General features: G+C 48.2%; 6 protein-coding genes across 6 annotated transcripts; 2 read left to right on the forward strand and 4 right to left on the reverse strand.

The window, feature by feature from the left end:
- Window positions 1-951: 951 nt before the first annotated feature.
- On the reverse strand, window positions 952-2873 carry N7509_006171 (uncharacterized protein; the record flags this gene model as incomplete). Its single annotated transcript, XM_056630808.1, has 3 exons — window positions 952-1343; window positions 1390-1578; window positions 1634-2873. The coding sequence occupies 3 exons, from the start codon at window positions 2871-2873 to the stop codon at window positions 952-954; spliced, it is 1821 nt and encodes a 606-aa protein (XP_056490110.1).
- Window positions 2874-4032: 1159 nt separating this feature from the next.
- Window positions 4033-7626, reverse strand: N7509_006172 (uncharacterized protein; the record flags this gene model as incomplete). Its single annotated transcript, XM_056630809.1, has 14 exons — window positions 4033-4897; window positions 5219-5287; window positions 5337-5406; window positions 5461-5616; window positions 5668-5920; window positions 5974-6162; window positions 6210-6307; window positions 6357-6472; window positions 6530-6644; window positions 6698-6777; window positions 6833-6901; window positions 7034-7199; window positions 7255-7505; window positions 7583-7626. 14 exons carry the CDS (start codon window positions 7624-7626, stop codon window positions 4033-4035), a joined length of 2541 nt encoding a protein of 846 aa, XP_056490111.1.
- Window positions 7627-8290: 664 nt separating this feature from the next.
- Window positions 8291-9615, forward strand: N7509_006173 (uncharacterized protein; the record flags this gene model as incomplete). The annotated part of the gene is made up of 5 exons (XM_056630810.1): window positions 8291-8339; window positions 8392-8576; window positions 8636-8945; window positions 9006-9159; window positions 9216-9615. The coding sequence occupies 5 exons, from the start codon at window positions 8291-8293 to the stop codon at window positions 9613-9615; spliced, it is 1098 nt and encodes a 365-aa protein (XP_056490112.1).
- Window positions 9616-9669: 54 nt separating this feature from the next.
- On the reverse strand, window positions 9670-10686 carry N7509_006174 (basic helix-loop-helix domain-containing protein; the record flags this gene model as incomplete). Its single annotated transcript, XM_056630811.1, has 2 exons — window positions 9670-10464; window positions 10516-10686. 2 exons carry the CDS (start codon window positions 10684-10686, stop codon window positions 9670-9672), a joined length of 966 nt encoding a protein of 321 aa, XP_056490113.1.
- A 917-nt stretch (window positions 10687-11603) lies between these two features.
- Window positions 11604-12164, reverse strand: N7509_006175 (Acyl-CoA desaturase; the record flags this gene model as incomplete). Its single annotated transcript, XM_056630812.1, has 1 exon — window positions 11604-12164. The coding sequence occupies one exon, from the start codon at window positions 12162-12164 to the stop codon at window positions 11604-11606; it is 561 nt and encodes a 186-aa protein (XP_056490114.1).
- Window positions 12165-16935: 4771 nt separating this feature from the next.
- Window positions 16936-17435, forward strand: N7509_006176 (uncharacterized protein; the record flags this gene model as incomplete). The annotated part of the gene is made up of 2 exons (XM_056630813.1): window positions 16936-17268; window positions 17301-17435. The coding sequence occupies 2 exons, from the start codon at window positions 16936-16938 to the stop codon at window positions 17433-17435; spliced, it is 468 nt and encodes a 155-aa protein (XP_056490115.1).
- Between the last annotated feature and the right edge of the window lie 584 nt (window positions 17436-18019).

Here is an 18019-nt window from a genome sequence, read left to right on the forward strand (position 1 = left end):
CCCCTGAACAGTACTCCGTAGTGGATACTGAAACAGAAATTGCGCGCAAACCCAGCCTTCTCCATCGAAGTCACGTGGCATTGTTGACGGCCTGGCGGCCTAAAATTAGATTAGACGTCGGAAAGATCCACCTTGAGTAGACTAGCGTAAGTGATATCCAATAAGAATTCAGAGCAGACTATGCAATCTCGTCAGTTGCGATTTGCATACCCAATTTGGAACGATTCTCTTATTTGAGGCTGTTTTGGACCCCATTCCGTCATGCAGACACCGTCCTTTCATAAAAACAATGCTCCGCTTCCCGAGACGAGGCTGTAAACAGCCCCAGGAGAAAAAGTTTAAGCTTATCCCAACAGCCAGGTAGAATCTAAATCAATGAAACCATATGAACAAGCGTGTGCTCAAGGTACGAATGTGTACAGTGGCGTTGCAAAAGTTTGAAACCCCATATTGCCCAGCCTGATTTATCGCTTACTAAAGGGAAACTAGTAGCTACCTGAGATAGAATTGATTGGCCTATCTATTTCATCTCAGGTAGCTACTAGTCTGCCATGAGAAGACGATTAATAATGGTGGGTAATAAGAGGTTTCAATCTTTTTTGCAGCGCTACTGTAGCTTGTTGTCAAAGGATGACTAATTAGATAAGAACATAGGCCCTGATATCTATTCGCCAGTGAGTCCATGTGATGTCACAGAGGTGCTCTGAAGTTTTTTATTCATTCGTCAAAATAAAGAACCAAACCAGACCGTGACGTAAAGTAAGCAGGCTTGGAGTAGAAAAGTGGATGTGATTGATATTCCTTAACCCCCATGGTTGATACAAATTATTGACTTTCCTAAAAAAAGACCCAGGGGCCACTAACTCTTATATACTACAGACATCACCAAAGAGGACACCGAAGAGACATTCGTATATCAACAATCCCAGGCACCAATATCGACCTTGTACCTCATCCAGCTGGGTTCGCACAGGTAAACGGCGTCAGTGCTGAACTTGAAAAGCTTTCGCGCATTGAGGTGACCGATGCCCAAATACCCAGTCCAGCAGATGACAGCGCAGCAAGAGAGTAGATTACGTCAAATGTGTTCCAAACAAACTTCTTCTTGTATCCTCGGATCCAGCGTTTAATACCATGATCCACGCGGTTAACTTCACCGGTCTGCGGATTGTACTCTTCCTCGGGTAACATTGCGTCTTTCTGGATATTGTATCCAACAAGCAGCATGGGCGGGAAGGTATAAGAGAATTGCAAAATACAGGCCGCGCCGACGAAAGAGGTAAGGTTGCTGATTTGGGGAATTGCGGCAGCGATGACCCACGCAAGACACCAGTAGATCGGGACTAGTAGATGTTAGTAGTGACCTCAACCTTGAGTTGATCGAATAACTTACCGAGCGCAATCCATAACCATTTTCCCCGACGGCTATCCAGCGGGGGAAGTGGAAGACATCACGAAGAACCGCAGAATAGAATACCTTGATCCCGATATTTCCATACAGCAGAGCGGCGATGACGCCGGTGATAAAGGAAATTGCGTTTCCAAGAGTTTGGAAGCGATAAGCACTATTGGGAATGCCTGAGAAGCAACGTTAGTACGGTGGAAGAGGGGGTAAGAAGTTAAAGAAACTTACCTTGATAAGCAGGGTTGAAGGTGAATTGACCTTGGGCACTGTAGACAACCATGCCCATGATCAAGTAGCAAGCATAAATAAAAATTTCGGCACAGATGAATCCCTTCCAGAAATCATAAGGCCGTCTCATCTCAGCCATGAGCTCATTGAATAATGTTGCGCCACCATACGCGAAAACACCGTTCATCATGGCATTCACTTTGTCGTCGAGGGTTGAAGATTCGGGCCAGTAGGCCGTTGTTTCCACGGGGCCTTTCGGGATGTTGTAGCTTTGCTCAACTGCCTCGTAGTTCGGAGGATATTGATAGACGACGGCCATAGTCATAATAATGACGATAACATTCAGCCAAATGGCAATATTTGCCAGCCAGGAAAGGCGCTGCAAGGTGCGAATTTGCCCTAGGATGAAGCCGATGAGCATGAAAATCACCTCCGCAACAATGAAGCAAAGAAACCCATTGCCATTAACACCCGCTGCCATCTGCGCCAAACCTTGTCCGTTGCTAGTGATCAAAAGGGCAACGTTCAGGAAAAACTGAAAGCTTTGCAAAAAGTTGACCACGATACGAGCCCAGCTGCCAAACACTCGGAACGCTACATCGCCGTAATTGCGCATGGGGAATCGAGTTGAGTCCAGCCCGACAAAAATGTGCCACAATTGCATGCCAGAGTAACAAGCCATAGCACCAAATGCGGTGTATAGAGCAAAGCCAGGCCCGTATCCCATCTTACTAATTGCCCATGGCACATTGGTGGGGCCCAAGATATCAGTGGTAATCAAGTAGAAGATCGAACCCCAAGTTGCGGTCCGGCCCGCTCTCTGTGCCTGCTCCCACTCGGTTTCGGTCACGCCCCAGCTATCTGAGGTATCGCTATTCACGGTTTGATTCGAGGGTTCGGGGGCGCCGCTTTTCTCGTTGGTAGTGGTAGCAGCGGTATCGGACGGTGGTGACACTTTGGACTTTTTGCCGATGATAACGTTGCCCAGTGAAGCCAGACCGACGTTATCGGTTCGCATATTCTTTTCAACCTCACGAGAGCGCTTTGCCCAATAATGGTAGCTCTCGAAGTTGATACTAGTATCCAGGTAGATTGAGCCATGTCCATGTAGTACCGGCGGAGGAATCTCGTGAGACATTGTCTCCGGATGCTCCTCCTTAATGCCAATGACATCTGCTTCGTCTCCTAGGCGAGAGTCGGCAACACCGCCAATATTGGCGGCAGATATATTGCCGGCCATTTTCAAGAAGAGACAAAAGGGCAATAGGAGATATCCTCCAAGGTCAAAGTGTAGATCCTATAATGTCGGATAGTTGCGAGTAAAGAGAAATGGAAAGGATACCCCGGTCCAACAGATCGGCATCGCGGGTCTTTCTAAAATACGTCCTGACGCCGTTCTCATTTTGCGGGGAACAGACATCATTTCCGAGGCGTGGACAAGATGATAACGGTGGATAATCCAAAAAACTAGTTGCAAGCCCCTCTATCCGCTGATAGGTCAGTACAATCTCGGAGAGTGATTTATCAACAGCTTCCGGGGCCACCGGAATCATTCAGGATGTAACGATGTAACCATTGACCCCATGTTTGGACGTGGACCCGGGGACCTGCACCCGAAAATACCAACGACCCACATAAGTGGATCGAGTCTCTCGGCAAAAGCTTGTCTTGTACGCGTTCGAAGCCAATGGGTTTAATCAAAACCTGATGACTGGCGCAAGGTCTCGCTGCTTGCGGTTAGCACAGCATCAAAGTTGGCCCGGTCCTTGATAGTATGGGGTCGTTGCACGGTCTCCGTGCGCCGGCGTACCATCGGAGACCGTCTCCTCATTCAGCGCCTCTCGCGTGGCTTGGACAATGGCATTGCTTGTGAGGCTTGATTCAGGAAGCTTTTCTAGTTGAATACGGGTTTTTGCTTGGGTCATTGGATCTGGGGTGTTGCATCCCAGACTTTCGGGGTTCATGGAACACGTTGCGCAACGCCACGTTGTTATCGGCAGGCAGCGGCAGGCAACGGCATTTGCCTGTCCCCATCCCGGGATAGGTTCACTTCGTTATCATCCAGTGAAATGAGGAAAACGAAAGCGAAATTATCCACTCCGACCGCGTGCTTCGGGCGGGGAAGGCGAGAGAGTGGACCCCGGGGATGCCCTCATAATCAGAAGAGGGTCACCGGAAGCGATAGGCAGACCGCAATCAAGACAAAATTGATGATAATGATGAAGGAGAAGAAGAAAAGAGATCTGACAAAGAGATGCTGAATAGTTGACAGGGGGTGGTTGATAGTCTTGTCAGCACTCTGTTCCAATAGTGGGTGCCGCTATGCCGCAAGGGGTAACGAGTTGAATCCTGCAAGTCTAATTCTTGTCTATTCTCTAATTATACATCGATGCTATGCTCTAATTGCGCCCAATCATATCTAGAAATATCGACACCTGACGATACATCTCCAGCGGGCTGGAGTACATGGGAAAATGTCCACACTCTTCGATCTGGGCTAATTCCACACCCCCCTTCTTTAGCTGTTCGAGATACGACAACCCTCTCATCTCCCATCCGAACATGAACATTCGCGGGAAGGGAAGCCCCATGAACATTCCTAGCAGATCTGCCTCATCAGATAACTGGACCATCGATTCGAAAATCGGTCGCACTGCTTCGACACGAACCCGCGCCCGGAGAGTGCTCGCATACAGGGCACTTCCGTAAGACCCACTGGTCCGGGTCCGGTCGATAAAGGCATTAAAGAAATCCTCGGGGTCATCTGATTTGAATGTGAAGATCTGTCTGCTGAGGAAGCAGTCTTCCGGGGCCAAATTGCCCTTGATATCCACAAAGCTCAACACCCGGTCGGGGTTGCGGTGCGCCAGGTAGAGCGCTGTGAGCCCACCCATGGAGTGGCCCATCAAGTGAAAGCGAGTGATTTTGAAGTTTTCTAGAAACGCTTCTGCAGTGGCGACAAGGAAAGGTATGTCGGTAGCGGAGAGCGTATCGCTCTTGGTCTGACCACACCCTGGCGCATCGTAGGCGATATACCCATACTGTTTCAGATACGGGTGGATATGTACATCTGCCAAGTCCTCTTTGCAGGACCCAAAACCATGCAGGAATAAAATTGGTGTTTTAGAAGTCAAACTGTGAACTGTAGAAACCTCGAGGTTTACACCCTGGACTTGGAGTGCGACGGTTTCGTAAGTGAGCGACATCCCGATGGTAAATGCAAAAAAAAAATAAAGAATGTAGGTGAGTTGCAGAACTTTCAAACTGCAATTGCCATCCAAATGGCAAATTGGGGAATTATATGGCAAAGTTGCCATCTGACATCAAAGATCGGTCAGCAACTCGGGGAGAAGACATTTTGCCGATGCGTTGCCGACAACGGCGAAGGTTGGTTCTGCCGGCCCGAAGAGCCAAGAAAAAGGTAACATTTATTGAATAACACTACTACTTCATATATAATTTGATTCAAATACAGCAGGCTACCTCAGAAACGTTCCTAGAGGCCTTCTAGCTTATACAATGGCTCCAATTTTGCCGATCGCCGGAAGAAAATATAGCGCCGAACAAACCATGGCAACCAAGTACCAGTCTGATACCGCGCGTGTCTTTATCGGAACACCGAAGGTGTAGTCGAGTTCTTCAAGCGTACGTTGTCTACCCAAGTTAGTAAAACTTCCACAAAATTTTCACTGCCGGGACTCACTTTGTTTCAGGGACGACGAGGAAGATGATGAGAAAAGCGAGAATGTTTAATCCCGCATAGAATCCGAAAGCTAGGGTTCACATCAGTCATCAGATATTTTTGGATGTATTCAATCGCTACTTACCACCAGTGGGCGTTGTCTTCTTTAACAATGATGGGAATGTAAGGCTGAGAGCACTTCCTATCGAGTTATTGACGCAAATCGTGAAGGCGGCCCCCAGTTCACGGTGGGACAGCGGGAAAGCCTCGCTGAAATAGATCGAGGCAATAGGCCCGATCCCTAAATTGGTGAGCTGATTTTCTTCTGTAATTTCAAGCATGGAAGACCTACCTGGTCCGTAAAATGCCGAAAACAGGTAGACAAAGAAGGCAATTAGAGGCACTCGGGCTTCAGACCCCGTGGGTAGCAAGAAGCAACAGCCCGCCGCCAGGAGACACCAAGCCATATTTGGAAAAGTAAACAAGAGAAGGTTGCGTCGACCGAAAGTGTCCATGGTAAAGACAGCTGGTAGGGCAAAGACAAATGTGACCAAACCGAAGCCAAGAGAGGCAAGTAGACAATCTCGCGTTGAATATCCAGCCTCCTATTTGGATGGTTAGCTCAATTTCCCCTCAGTGTGCCGACAAATAGGCTTACCGAAAAGATAGTGGACGAGTAAAAGCTCATAATATTGATACCGGAAAACTGTTGCGATGTGACGATGATTGCACTCGAGATCATCGCTCGACGGAGGCGGGGTACAGTAAATAGCTCCCAAACTCGATGGGCAAGAGATTTGCCCGAGAATGCATCGCGCTCAGTGACTACCTGGCAATGTGCATAGTACTAAGGACTGTCAGTGGATGCAAATTGTGATTATCAAGAACACCTACCAGCTCTCTAGCGGCAATCAATTCCGTGTTGCGCAAGCGACAGAAAGACGCGAAGGCATCCTTGTAGCGATACTTCTTCATAAGCCATCTTGGCGACTCTAGCATCGAAATCAGTCTCGTTCAAGATGATGGAAAAGTCAATCTTACCGGGGCAAAACCACACAAATATCAGCACTGGTATAGCAGGAACAAAGGCAGCAGACAGTTGAAAGCGCCAAGCCAGTGGTCCAATGCGGTAGAATACGAGATTAGAGCAAAATCCACTGCCAATATAATTAGCCACTGGATATTCTGGCTTCGACCATGTTATGGGGACATACACTAGAATTCCAAATGCCACCCAAAGCTGGAAACTTGTGACCAGTCCACCTCGAATAGAGGCCGGACTGACCTCGGCGCTAAACACCGGGATTGTTGATATCTTAACACCCATACCTAAAGAAATGAGTCACTGTTGTGCTTTCTGACAGCGTTGGTCTGGTTCATACCGAGTCCCATGAATAGACGGCACAGCATGAGGCCCCACCAGTTTTGGGTAAAGCCTTGCGCAAGAACAGGGAACACGCAGCTGATATTGAGTTAGTTGATTGACTAGTCAAAAATTTCCCAAATGAAACACTCACAACAAGCCGGTCACGAATATAGTGCCCCGACGACCCAGCCAATTATTCAGAGGGTCTGATGCCCACGCACTACAAACTTGTTAAAAGGTCCTCTTTCAATCACTACGGCAGCAGAAACTTGCCTAAGGAGGCCGAAAAGGGTTGGACTGCAGCCACATGTTAGATGGAATAGGCAATGTAGGAATTATTGCATTTGCTTACCCAGAATTGATGACCCCAACCAACCACGCATTGTCTTCAATGCCAAATTCTTGTGGAAAAGAAAGATTGGCGCCATTTGCACCAGTGTTATCCCATCCTTGGATCGCTGATCCAAGAGAGCACAAGCCAATACTGAAATAGAGGGCCCTTGGTAAGTGCCATTTGTCTAACCCCATATTAGCGTACTAGTAAGCAAAATATCTCTAGGTCGATCCACATACGGGTATACTCTCGCCTCAAATGATATTTGTCCTCCTCGGTCAATTCGGATAAGTCCTCAAAGTTGTTTGGGTTCTGTGCTGCAAGCGCCCCTTTTCTGAAATGTTTCGATACGGTCTTCGAATCCAAATTCCTGGCAGAAGCGAAGCACGCGATCGTAGAGATCGACTTTGGCAATCCCAGCAAGAGGATTGGAGATTCTACCAGACAATTTTTCGTTAGCTCAAACATACTTCTTCTGCGATTGAAGTAACTTGGTCGTACCTTGCATTGATATTTCGGCTATAGCTGCCCAGATCCGCTTGGGCCGCCTCTGCATCTTCCACGAACACCGACTTTGGCTTAAGGTCTTCTTCCAAACTGTGCTTCGACATGATGATAGTTTTCAAGCTCTCTGACAGCTCAAGAGCCCCAGGTTCCACAGCTTGAATATATACTCCACCACGACTGAGGTGGTCTCACGATTGGCAGATCGGTCAAGTTGGAATCCGGGGTGCGCTAGCGGCGCCGATCGAGGAGTAAACCAATGACAACACGCCAGGCTCCTCACCCCCTCAAGTCATGACGCAGGGTGCCCTGCGTGTACCACGGCTTCAACGCCGAGTTCTTTGTCCTGTGTGCGAGGGAAGAAGCGGGGGAAAGCCTATCAGAAGCTTTGGTATGTTTGGCCTGGGCCGGGTGTGGGCCGGTTGCTTGGCCATAGCCATCGGGAATGCGCCGACCCTGTACAGGCCAGGAATGCCCTGCGTGCACACTCCGTGCTTTGCCAATGTACGACTGCAGAATTCATGCAGTCAGTTGACAAAAGGCTGGATTTCTTCCCGGATCTTCTGGTGTCCTGTGTATGTCCTGTACAGGCCTGGTCCACTTTTTGAGGGGTTACAGTTATCCAATTGCCAGCTGTCCACGGGTGCTACTGGCAGTAGAGGACAAACATATATAGTAGTCTGCTATTCTGTAGCCTTAAAAAATGTGTTTATTCAAGGATCGATTCAATTCCATTCATCAAATACAAGACTTCCAGACAAATTCAGCAACATGGGTAGCGCGGAAAATGTAACATGGCTTCAGAAGCTCTCTGAGCAATGTAAGGGAACCCTCCAGAATATATCAAATGTTACCAAACCTAACAAGTGCAGTAAACATCGATGTCGACTGGATGGACCCGGCATACACCCTGAGCATGCCCATTGTTCCCCATGATATGACCAGCAACCAAGGCTGGGTGCATGAGCAGATGTGTAACCCAGTGAACGAAGAGTTGTTCAAGAGTGTGGTCAAAGAGTACAAGGATCAGGGATGGTTAGCGATCTATACTCGCATGGTAATAAAAGCCCATTCTATTAAATAACACAAGTGAACTTCTCTCACACGGTCTTCTAGGCATGCTTGATGTCCAAGGCCAACCTCGACAATATTCAAGGCCGGTGTCTGCTTCAGACCCTCCCCTCCAATGCCTATAATACAGAAAAAACGATAGAGCACGCGCGGGCATACGCACGTGAGTTCGAGAAGCTGGGAGTCTCCAAAGATCGCTTCTGCATCAAGATTCCCAGCACCGGACCGGCTCTGAATGCTTGCCCAATTCTCAAGGAAGAGGGAATCCGCACGCTTGGAACGACGCTTTTCAGTGTCCACCAGGCTATTGCGGCCAGCCAGGCTGGTTGCTTATATGTCAGCCCGTACTATAACGGTAACCATATTCTCATATCATCTGAAGGGACACTCGGCTGACCCAATTTCTTCATGATAGAGGTTCGCGCACACGACGAGCAGGAACTGTGGCCCAAATCTGACGATCCGGCCCTTCTGCATCCCATGTCACCTCGGTTGGTTCAGATCTTGGAGACATACAAGCGACTCTATAAGGAGACCGGCAAAGAGCAGCCTTTCCTCAAGAATGCCAGGTATGTAAATCGAAACACCCGCGTTGAGCAGCAGAGACTAACAGGCGAGGGAATAGCTTCATTTCACCGCAAGAAGCAATGGCAGCCGGCGAACTGGGTTGCCACTCGGCGACCATTTCTCACATGGTACTCACGGAACTGGCAAATCTTCCGTATGATGGATCGAAGCAGCCCGGTGAGGGCGTAAACAAGCCCGCTCACCCGTACAAGAATGCGGCACCCACGCCTGAACGACTGAAGAAGATTGCTCAGACTGATCCACTGATCGGTCCTAACTGGGACGGAAAGCTGTCTAGAACAGATATCGACTACCTTGCAAACGGTGGTTCTGAGCTTGACAAGGCAAATGAGGCGGATCCGGAGACCAAGAAGCGACTTCGCGAGGCCCTTGCGCTGTTCGTTGGAGCGGAAAAGAGAAGCCAGGCGAAGATTGAGGAGGCTATGAAGGTGCTTTAGAGAAGCCGTATCAGAGAATTTCGTCATCCTTGCAATGGAAGGGTTGTCACTCGTTTATATAGATAGACTAGCCGGATTCGAGAATGAATTTATCGATTGAAAATTTTGATTGTTGGATCTCGCTTCCTCACTGCCCGACGGGGTAGTTGTTGAGATGGCCATTCTTTGGGGCCAAATTGATGGCATTTCTTCGAGCACCGCTGTAGCGTTTGTGCCGTATTGCAAATCACCGTCTCCTGGTGGCGTTGTGGTATTTAAGCTAGGGTGTTGTGTCCAGAAAAGGGCGGAATCGCTGATCAGATATGATGTGCTGGGGTCATACCCCAACTCTCCATCCTTTGGTGGTGTGGCTGTAACCATACCAGGTGGTGTATTCCAAATAACCGGGTGATCTACTATAGCATCTGGAGAGAAAGATGCAGAGTTGGGCGCGCTAGACCACGACCAGTCGTCTGCATTGTACGTTGGCTGAGGAAGATGTGGGAGACCCGACAGAGTGGCAACCCCGGAAGCAGCAATGGAAGGATTGATCTGCATCATCGTATCGTTAGGCGCAAGTTCTGTCTGCTCACTGGTGGATACAGCCGGCCCCTTGTCGGACAGCATCGCAACCACAGCGGGGTCGACTCGGGGTTGGCGCGGAACCCATCCACTCGCTTGGCACAAGGGCCGGAGACTATTAACCTCCCGAAGAAGGTCATCACGCTCGGATAGGAGATCTTGAATGACACAGACCGCCTGGTGATATCTGGCTTCTTGCGTTTTGTGGTAAGAGATGCTCGCGTCTACAATGACGTGCTTTGAAGGACGTTGCTCAGCTCTCAGCATTGGTAATAGGTCGGTCAGTTCCTATAGACATTATCAGAATCTGCAATAGGAGTCTTGATTCGATGAACAGACCATCAGGCGTTCACTGAATGCCTCTCGCCTCGATTTCTCGAATTCGCGATGCACAGCGCGATCCTCAGCAGTCCATTTCCGAACTCGCTTTTTCTTTGCCTTATGTGGCCCTGGAGACGGAGAGGCCATATTCTCATAGGCATATGGATCTTGGGGTGTATTTGGCTCCATGACTTCTTTGATGTGGTCTGGGAATCACCGCGGGTGAGTTGTATGGCGAGATCTGGGGAAGTGGGGGAAATGCGGAGAAGCATCGGCTGGGGTTGTTCCGAACTACTAGTTGGTACTCTTAAGACAACCCCACCGGCTACCCCGTTGCTAGTTGGGATGGCAGTACATTACAGATAGACTATACACAGATGCTTACGGATGAAATGTCAGCTTCTCTGGTCAGGTTAAACAGATTTCACTGACACTGCTGACATCTGCAAATTGTGGTGGCCTGATGGAGGGGGCTCTGGACTCGTCGAAATTGCCAGAGCGTACTAGTAAGAGCAGGACAGCAGATATCCATAAATAAACCAATAACTATTTTATTCTCTTGGATCTATAACTTCTGAAATATATGCTGCCTCTTATCATCGCCATGGGTGGTTCTGAAGAGTACATTGTCCACCGCGAAAAAAAAGTCGGGATATTCTCGGAACAAAGAGTGAATTTCGTAATAAAACCGAGAGGAGTCGCGTACGGAAAGAGAGAAAGTTTGATATGTAAAGCAATGATAGAAGCCAGAATCGATCTGGGCTTGTCATCGGTGCATCAAACCTTTCGCGACCGACAGCCACCCAAGCACCAGTTTGCCCGAAGTTTGCCCGGCAGCTCGCCTAACTTACCTTGACATCCCATCCTCGATTACAGCGATTCTCAACTTATCCAACAGGTTGAATGCCGCATTTGAGTGACCATATACCCCTCCCTCAAACATCTCCGTTCCGTCCTTCCCTATTGCCGCAGCGATCATTGCTGGGCCTCCTGGGTGCTCAGCCACAAAAGTCGAAACGTCATGCACAGCCCTTCTGATAACAATCAGATTGCGTCCTGTTCTTGTCTGTTCCTCGTACTCTTCCCACTTCCAAACCGGTAGCTCTTCAAGTGGAACCCCCCCAATCCACAGCCTGACTTTCATTCTCTAGCTTCTCTCGCTTTCGCTGTAATATCGATTTATTGATCTCGTTCTGTGGGAAGCGCTTCAGATTGGTGGCAAGTCCGAGAAAGGATAAGAAAGCGATCATCCATTTGCCTGGATCGACGTCGTACCACCGAATCCCAGTTCGATAGTCGGTTGGGAATTCATGGTGAAAATTATGGTAACCCTCTCCCATAAGGAGGAGAGTGATAGCCCACGGACTTTGTCTTGCGGATTTGGTCGCCGTAAAAGGTCGATCCCCAACCCAATGAGCAACAGAATTCACACAAAATGTAAGTTGTTGCTGTACTGCTGTACCTAAACACCCTGCCCAGACGAATCCACCGAGAAAATCGCCATGCGACAGTCCACATACGACAGTAGGGACAAGGTAACCCATAATGGCAAATAAGAGCACGAAATATCGTCTTTGCCATTCCACGATTCGATCGGACTTGAGATCGCTAATATCCACGCGGCCGGTGGTCGAGGTTTTGTTGTTCTCAAATATAATCCAGCCCATGTGTGCGTAGAAAAATCCCTTCTTTATACTGTAAGGGTCTTGATCTGTATCAACATAGCGATGATGAGCGCGGTGATCCCGAGCCCATTTTTTGATGTGGTCTTGCCCTGCACCTGCACCAAGCAACGCAAACACGACTCTCAAAGCTGTGTTAGCAGTGTAGGCTCTGTGTGCCCAGAGACGATGATAGCCTATTTATCAAATTTCCATTTTAGAAGCTGCAACCAGTCTCATCGAAAGTAAAAGTGGTTGGAGAAACCAACCAGTGACTATAGCAAAGGAACGTAGATACGCATAGAACACCCCAAATAAAAGAGTCCTCAAATCTAGAGGAACCCAAGGAATGCTTGACAGTGCCCCCAAAGGGATCACTATGACCGCAAACGTGTTTCGCACATTGACAGAGAATAAAGTCGGGCTGTTTGAACTCCTCTCCTTAGAGGGTAGAGAGCGAGGTCGCAAAGAAGAATGGTTCTGTTTTCTTGAAAGTAATAGGCTTGCCGGCTCGGTTGTAAGTTGCTGCATGACGAAGTAATCCGACCTTTCTTCACGTATGTACTGCTTGTGATCTTTCCGGGTATATCAGGATGAAAGATTCCTACAGGGGAGCGGTGGCATCCAATATAACCACTGGCCCTTCTCAATCGGGATACGGAGCAGCAAGAAGGGCTTTCAGCTGAGCCAATCATTGAACTCGGCTCATGAATGATCTACAAAGCAAACCTTGGTTTATTGAAGCCACGCATTGAAGCCACGCGAGCAATCCATGCTGCACAGACAGGTTATAGTGGATTTGATAGGCCCCGACCACGGAGCATGCAAAGAACATTTACGCATGTGAGTGACAGTAAACGTGATTCGTCTGATACTTTTTCTCTCGTTTTCTTTCTGGCTACATAACCAGTCAGCGAGAAAATAGCGAGAGAAAAAAAGAGCGAACTTGGGGTCGCGGAATTCTCGGTTTGATTGATCAAGAATTGTTTTAGCTTGCAAGAGGGCTTTGTGCAGAATAATATTTCTCGGGTTGGAAACTGAATAAATCCCGCATCTGATCAGCAGTAAATGTCACCGTGATGTGTGCAGATTTTATGAATTTGCTTTTGAGAAATCAAATAGCGTGGCTAACTATTGTTATTTTTTTTTTTCTTTTTCTTTTGCGGGGTGTGTTGTGTGACAGTAGAGAAACCTTAAGTAGTAGTGTCCATGCAGCCTTCTGCATCTCTCGTGCATAAGACAGGTGTAAAACTGCAGCCAATTTCAATAATGCAAATTTCTGATTCTCCTACCCTCATCTCTAGTGGTTCGCTACTTTTGCTGGACATTTGATCAGACGTCTCGATAGATCTGCATTGAACTATTGCAAGCCCCCATAAGCACTTGATTGCCCGTCTTCCGCCAGCCATGATTTGAAAATGAGGGGTTAATCTCATGATGAAGCCTATTAATACTCCGTACTGCTAGCATGGCACTGGAAGAGTTCTCAGAAATTTCACTGGTATCACGAAGCATTTGCGGGGGATAATCATCATGGGTATTTCAGAGGCATTCAAATCTGTTGAATTTACGCTTCCAGGTCTGGACATCTTCAAGATACCCCCTAGACCACTCATACGAACTCCCCTCGTACCTTTGGATACTCCCCTGGAAAGGTTTTTTCGTCCGCTCCAGGTCAACCCGAGGTTCTTCGACTTGTCACTGAATGCCGAATTTGTTTTCACGTTTGTGGCAGTGTATGTCACTGTTGTTGCTCTCTTGAATCAATTCAATGCTGGTCGTCAATACAGACCATGGGCTTTGACCAAGACTTCTACATTCAAGGCGTTCATGCTAGCACATAATGCGCTGCTTGCTTTATTTTCTGCATGGGTCTTCTGCGGTATTGTTTACTATCAGTATGACCATTGGAAATCGACGACATCCGGACTGGAAGGCAGGTCTTCCGCCCATGTGGTAGAGTTTCTATGTCAACTGAACTCGAAGGATTATCGAAGTAAGTTATAGCACTTATTCGGCATTCCTAATATAAGCAAGGGGAGTGAATCAACTAAGCATTGTCCCCTTTAGTCCTCGCAAAGCCACCCGCTGGCTCTGAAGAAAGAGTCCTTTATATGTACTGGATCTTCTATATCAGCAAGTTTTACGAGGTTGTGGATACTCTCATCATCCTCGCGAGAGGAAAGAAGAGCTCAACCTTGCAGACCTTTCACCATGCGGGAGTTATAATTATTGGATGGACGGGACTAAGATATGAATCTCCGATGGCTCCTCCGGGTGCGATGTTAAATGCGATGGTGCATACTTTGATGGTGAGTTTCCCATTCCCTCTTGTCTATATTTCATGAACTTTCAATATCATCGCCATTCCGTACTAACAAAGGGTTATCGCCATTTTCAGTACTTCTATTTCACTCTTCAAACGCTGCGAATACCCGTCTCCAAAGGATTCAAACGTGCATTGACGAGTATTCAAATTGCCCAATTCATTGTGGGCCTAGGCTTTGCTCACTTTTATCTTTTTGTGAGTTACAAAGCCCCATTGCTCACGGGCGCACCGCAGGTGGCGACGTCTTTCGAAGCAAACGGCCAAGCATCGAATACATCTACCGGGATGACTACAATCCCATGCTTGGGTAATCAAGGAGAAGGTTTCCCTCTGGTCGTGGCAAGTTCCTATCTTTTGCCATTGATATATCTTTTTGTGGAATTTTACATAAAGTCGTATACAGTGAAGGCCACGAAGACAACTAGTGATGCGGAAGTGAAATGAGTACTTCAATCCGCAAGGGGGAAAAAAAGCAATCATGTACCTAAGTTAAAAACAATTGCATTTCTCTATTTTTGCTAAATTGAAATTTCCAATCGGCGAAAGGAGTACATACACGTACAGTGGCGTTGCCAAAGTTTGAAACCTCTTATTTCTCACCATTGTCGACCGCCTTCTAATGGCAGACTAGTAGCTACCTGAGATGGAATAGATTGGCCGATAATGGCGGGTAGTACTCGTACCTGGAGGAAATTGATGTGGCTGTTCCGTTGATCACGATTACGGAACATGTGGCTTGTAAGATTTATTCAGACCGGATGTGGCTATTTCTACAGTTGAGTTCGGTGCTTCTTAGCTCGCAGAGTTCTTTTAGAGTAATACTACTCCGTATAACAAGCCATATTCCGTATTTTGTACTATTGTCGTGTGGCAGTGCCGGGTGATAAAACGAAAGGCTCCATCATTACTCCGAACTACGTACTTCCTACACCGAGAGAACAAAGGTGAAACCAGTGGGCCCAGGGGCCAGCCCCTTCTACATATGAAAAATTTCACACGTCAGGTGTGCCCAAAAGTTGTGGCCCAGGCCAGGCAGCGGCCAAGATTTACAGAATGGAGCATAGCTGTGGCTGGCGGCGCCTCAAAATATGCCGGAAAGTCAAGAAGAGAAAGTGAGGGCTCCGTAATCAAACAAAAAATGGAAAATCAAAATAAAATCAAAAGTAGCGAAAAAAAACCCGAAGTCGAATGAGGTGTCCGACAGGGGCTCTCGTGTCTCTTTTGAGGCAATCGGACGAGGTAAGGCTGAGCCACGCGGGTCTCGCCTGCAACCGGGAAGCTTCCTCGAGGCTCGAGGCACAACGCCAAGAGAAGGTGGTGTGAGATGATCGCTGGTGATGGAGTAGTTTTGGAGAGGGTATGACACAGTTTCCCCTGAACTGGAACCAGACACGAGCCCAAAAAAGACTAAGTTATTCTTAGGGCTAAACCCAGAATCTATCGAGAGGAAAAATTCGAAAATCGCGCGCGCGAACCCTTGGGTTGGCGGACGGGTTTCCCGTCAGAAGACAGAAAATTACCCGGCGATCTTAGTGTCTGGACAAAGACTCCACCGAGAAAAAGAGGGAAACAAAGGGAAAAGAGTGAAAAGAGTGGAGAGTGGCAACGGGGAAGCGCCTGGAGGTGGAGACCATCACAGCTTTTCCTGGGCTTGGCACACTAAGCTGCTGCTCCCACATTCCCGGTTTTCTTTCTTCCCTTTTTATATACTCTGTATCACTCTCTTCAATCACTCGCATCATGACATTCCTCCACTCAAAGGCTCCCTCTCTTGCATGCGCTTGCGCTGAGCAATAGCACCGGCTTTCAGCCCTGGTCCCTGCACACTTGGCCGATTCCTTTCAGCCACTCACCCGGTCTGACTTTCAATCCACCCATCCTCAATCTGTCGCGGATCGTCCTCTTCCTTGAATTACAATCAAGCAATAAAGCCATCTGAGCTGTTTTCTACCCGGCCCGCTAGCTGCATCTTGATCACGGCCCTTCCCGAAACTCAACAATCCCGTCATTGAATCCCAGCTCCGGCCACGGCTGCTCACCGCAACGATAACGCAACTTTCCAAACGCCTGACCATTGAGCATTCCTATCCAGTCCCTGCCTCGGACCACGGCCCGTGCTGCTGTCTCCTTTCCACATTCCTCCTGATAAAGTGCTCCTGCACACCCCCAGGATCCTTCACCGAGCTTCTGTGAAAGCCGAAGGAACACCCTCGCCATTCTCAACCCAACTCGATTCTTGCGCAATTGATCCCTTGCACTTTTGTCACTATGGACGTCGACTTATAGCTGCTGTTTCCTCCCTCGGATACATCTTTTTTCTGTACTTAAAGCGTCCTTTCCATACCCATCTCCTGCTTTTGATATCTCCCTTGATTGGCGGCGATCTTTCCGATCCGGTCCCAACTCGCGTGTCTCCCCTTGTCAACCACATCACTGCCATCGACAATCATGGCCCCAAACCTCTTCCTCTGCTTGCGCACCCTCTGTTGCCCCACATATTGGTTCCAACACGGTGATCGCACCGATAACAACGCCAACCGAGAACAACATTGGGAAACTCCTGTCCCAGGAACCTATAAGTTCCTCCCCGGTCGCGGCTGGCATCTCATCCAGCGCGATGGATGCGACTTTGAAGAAAAGGCCCCTGCTGCCTTAGTCTACTGTCGCATTCTCCACCGCTACATGTTCGAGTCGGAACTCGAAGAGCGCTGCCGCTGGTTTTCGGCTCCGCTGCACAAGGGCACCAAGCCCGAGAAACTCCGCTTTTCCTCCTCGACGACGGTCTCCACTGGGTCGCTGGCTGGGATGCTAAGGGTCGTTTCATTCCGGGTCCCTACCCTAAGTGGTGGCTCGATGAGGATGGCGAAACGATGCGTCGTGGCGTCTCGCCGCCCGCCAGTGCCAACGTCTCTCGGTGCAACAGTATCGTTGTGCCCAAGTTCGATTAAATGGCAAGCGATGTCTTTTTTTTGGACAGCCATGAGAAATATTTACCTCTGCAATTACGACAGATTTTCAACACGCCTCTTTTGCCTTGATATTTCAACTTTGGCAAGCGTTTTAGCGTGTTTCCTGGTTATCAAAAGTGCTTTTTCTAGACTTCGCGTGATGACTGGGTTATTTCGGGCTTATGGTGTCTTTTTTACAGCCCATCGTGGCATTCTTTTAATTGGATTAGAGTTGTTTCATGCGATCGGGATCTTGGTATGATCTGCGACGGCGCATGGTCATAATTGTCGGGTCTTTACCATTTTGAGTGAATGACACATTCCATAGAAATGTAATAAATTGAAATCCAACTGGATATCCGCTTCTGATCCTCGCCCTTCAAACTGTAGTTAAATTTCGGTTTCCAGCTCGAAGTAGTGCGGCTGAGACAGCCGCACTTCCACGGTTCCGAATCTTGCGGATTATCATATCTCTTGGTCAAGGCTACCCCATTTCCACATATGTGAAATGGCTCTGTTTTAGCCCTAATTTATGGATGATCTGAAGGTCGCTTTCCACGGAGCTCACAGCTCTACGTGTACAG

Source organism: Penicillium cosmopolitanum (genome assembly GCF_028827165.1).
Source record: "Penicillium cosmopolitanum strain IBT 29677 chromosome Unknown utg000006l:49.0-5199605.0:1.0-5204138.0, whole genome shotgun sequence".
NCBI classification, from domain to species: domain Eukaryota; kingdom Fungi; phylum Ascomycota; class Eurotiomycetes; order Eurotiales; family Aspergillaceae; genus Penicillium; species Penicillium cosmopolitanum.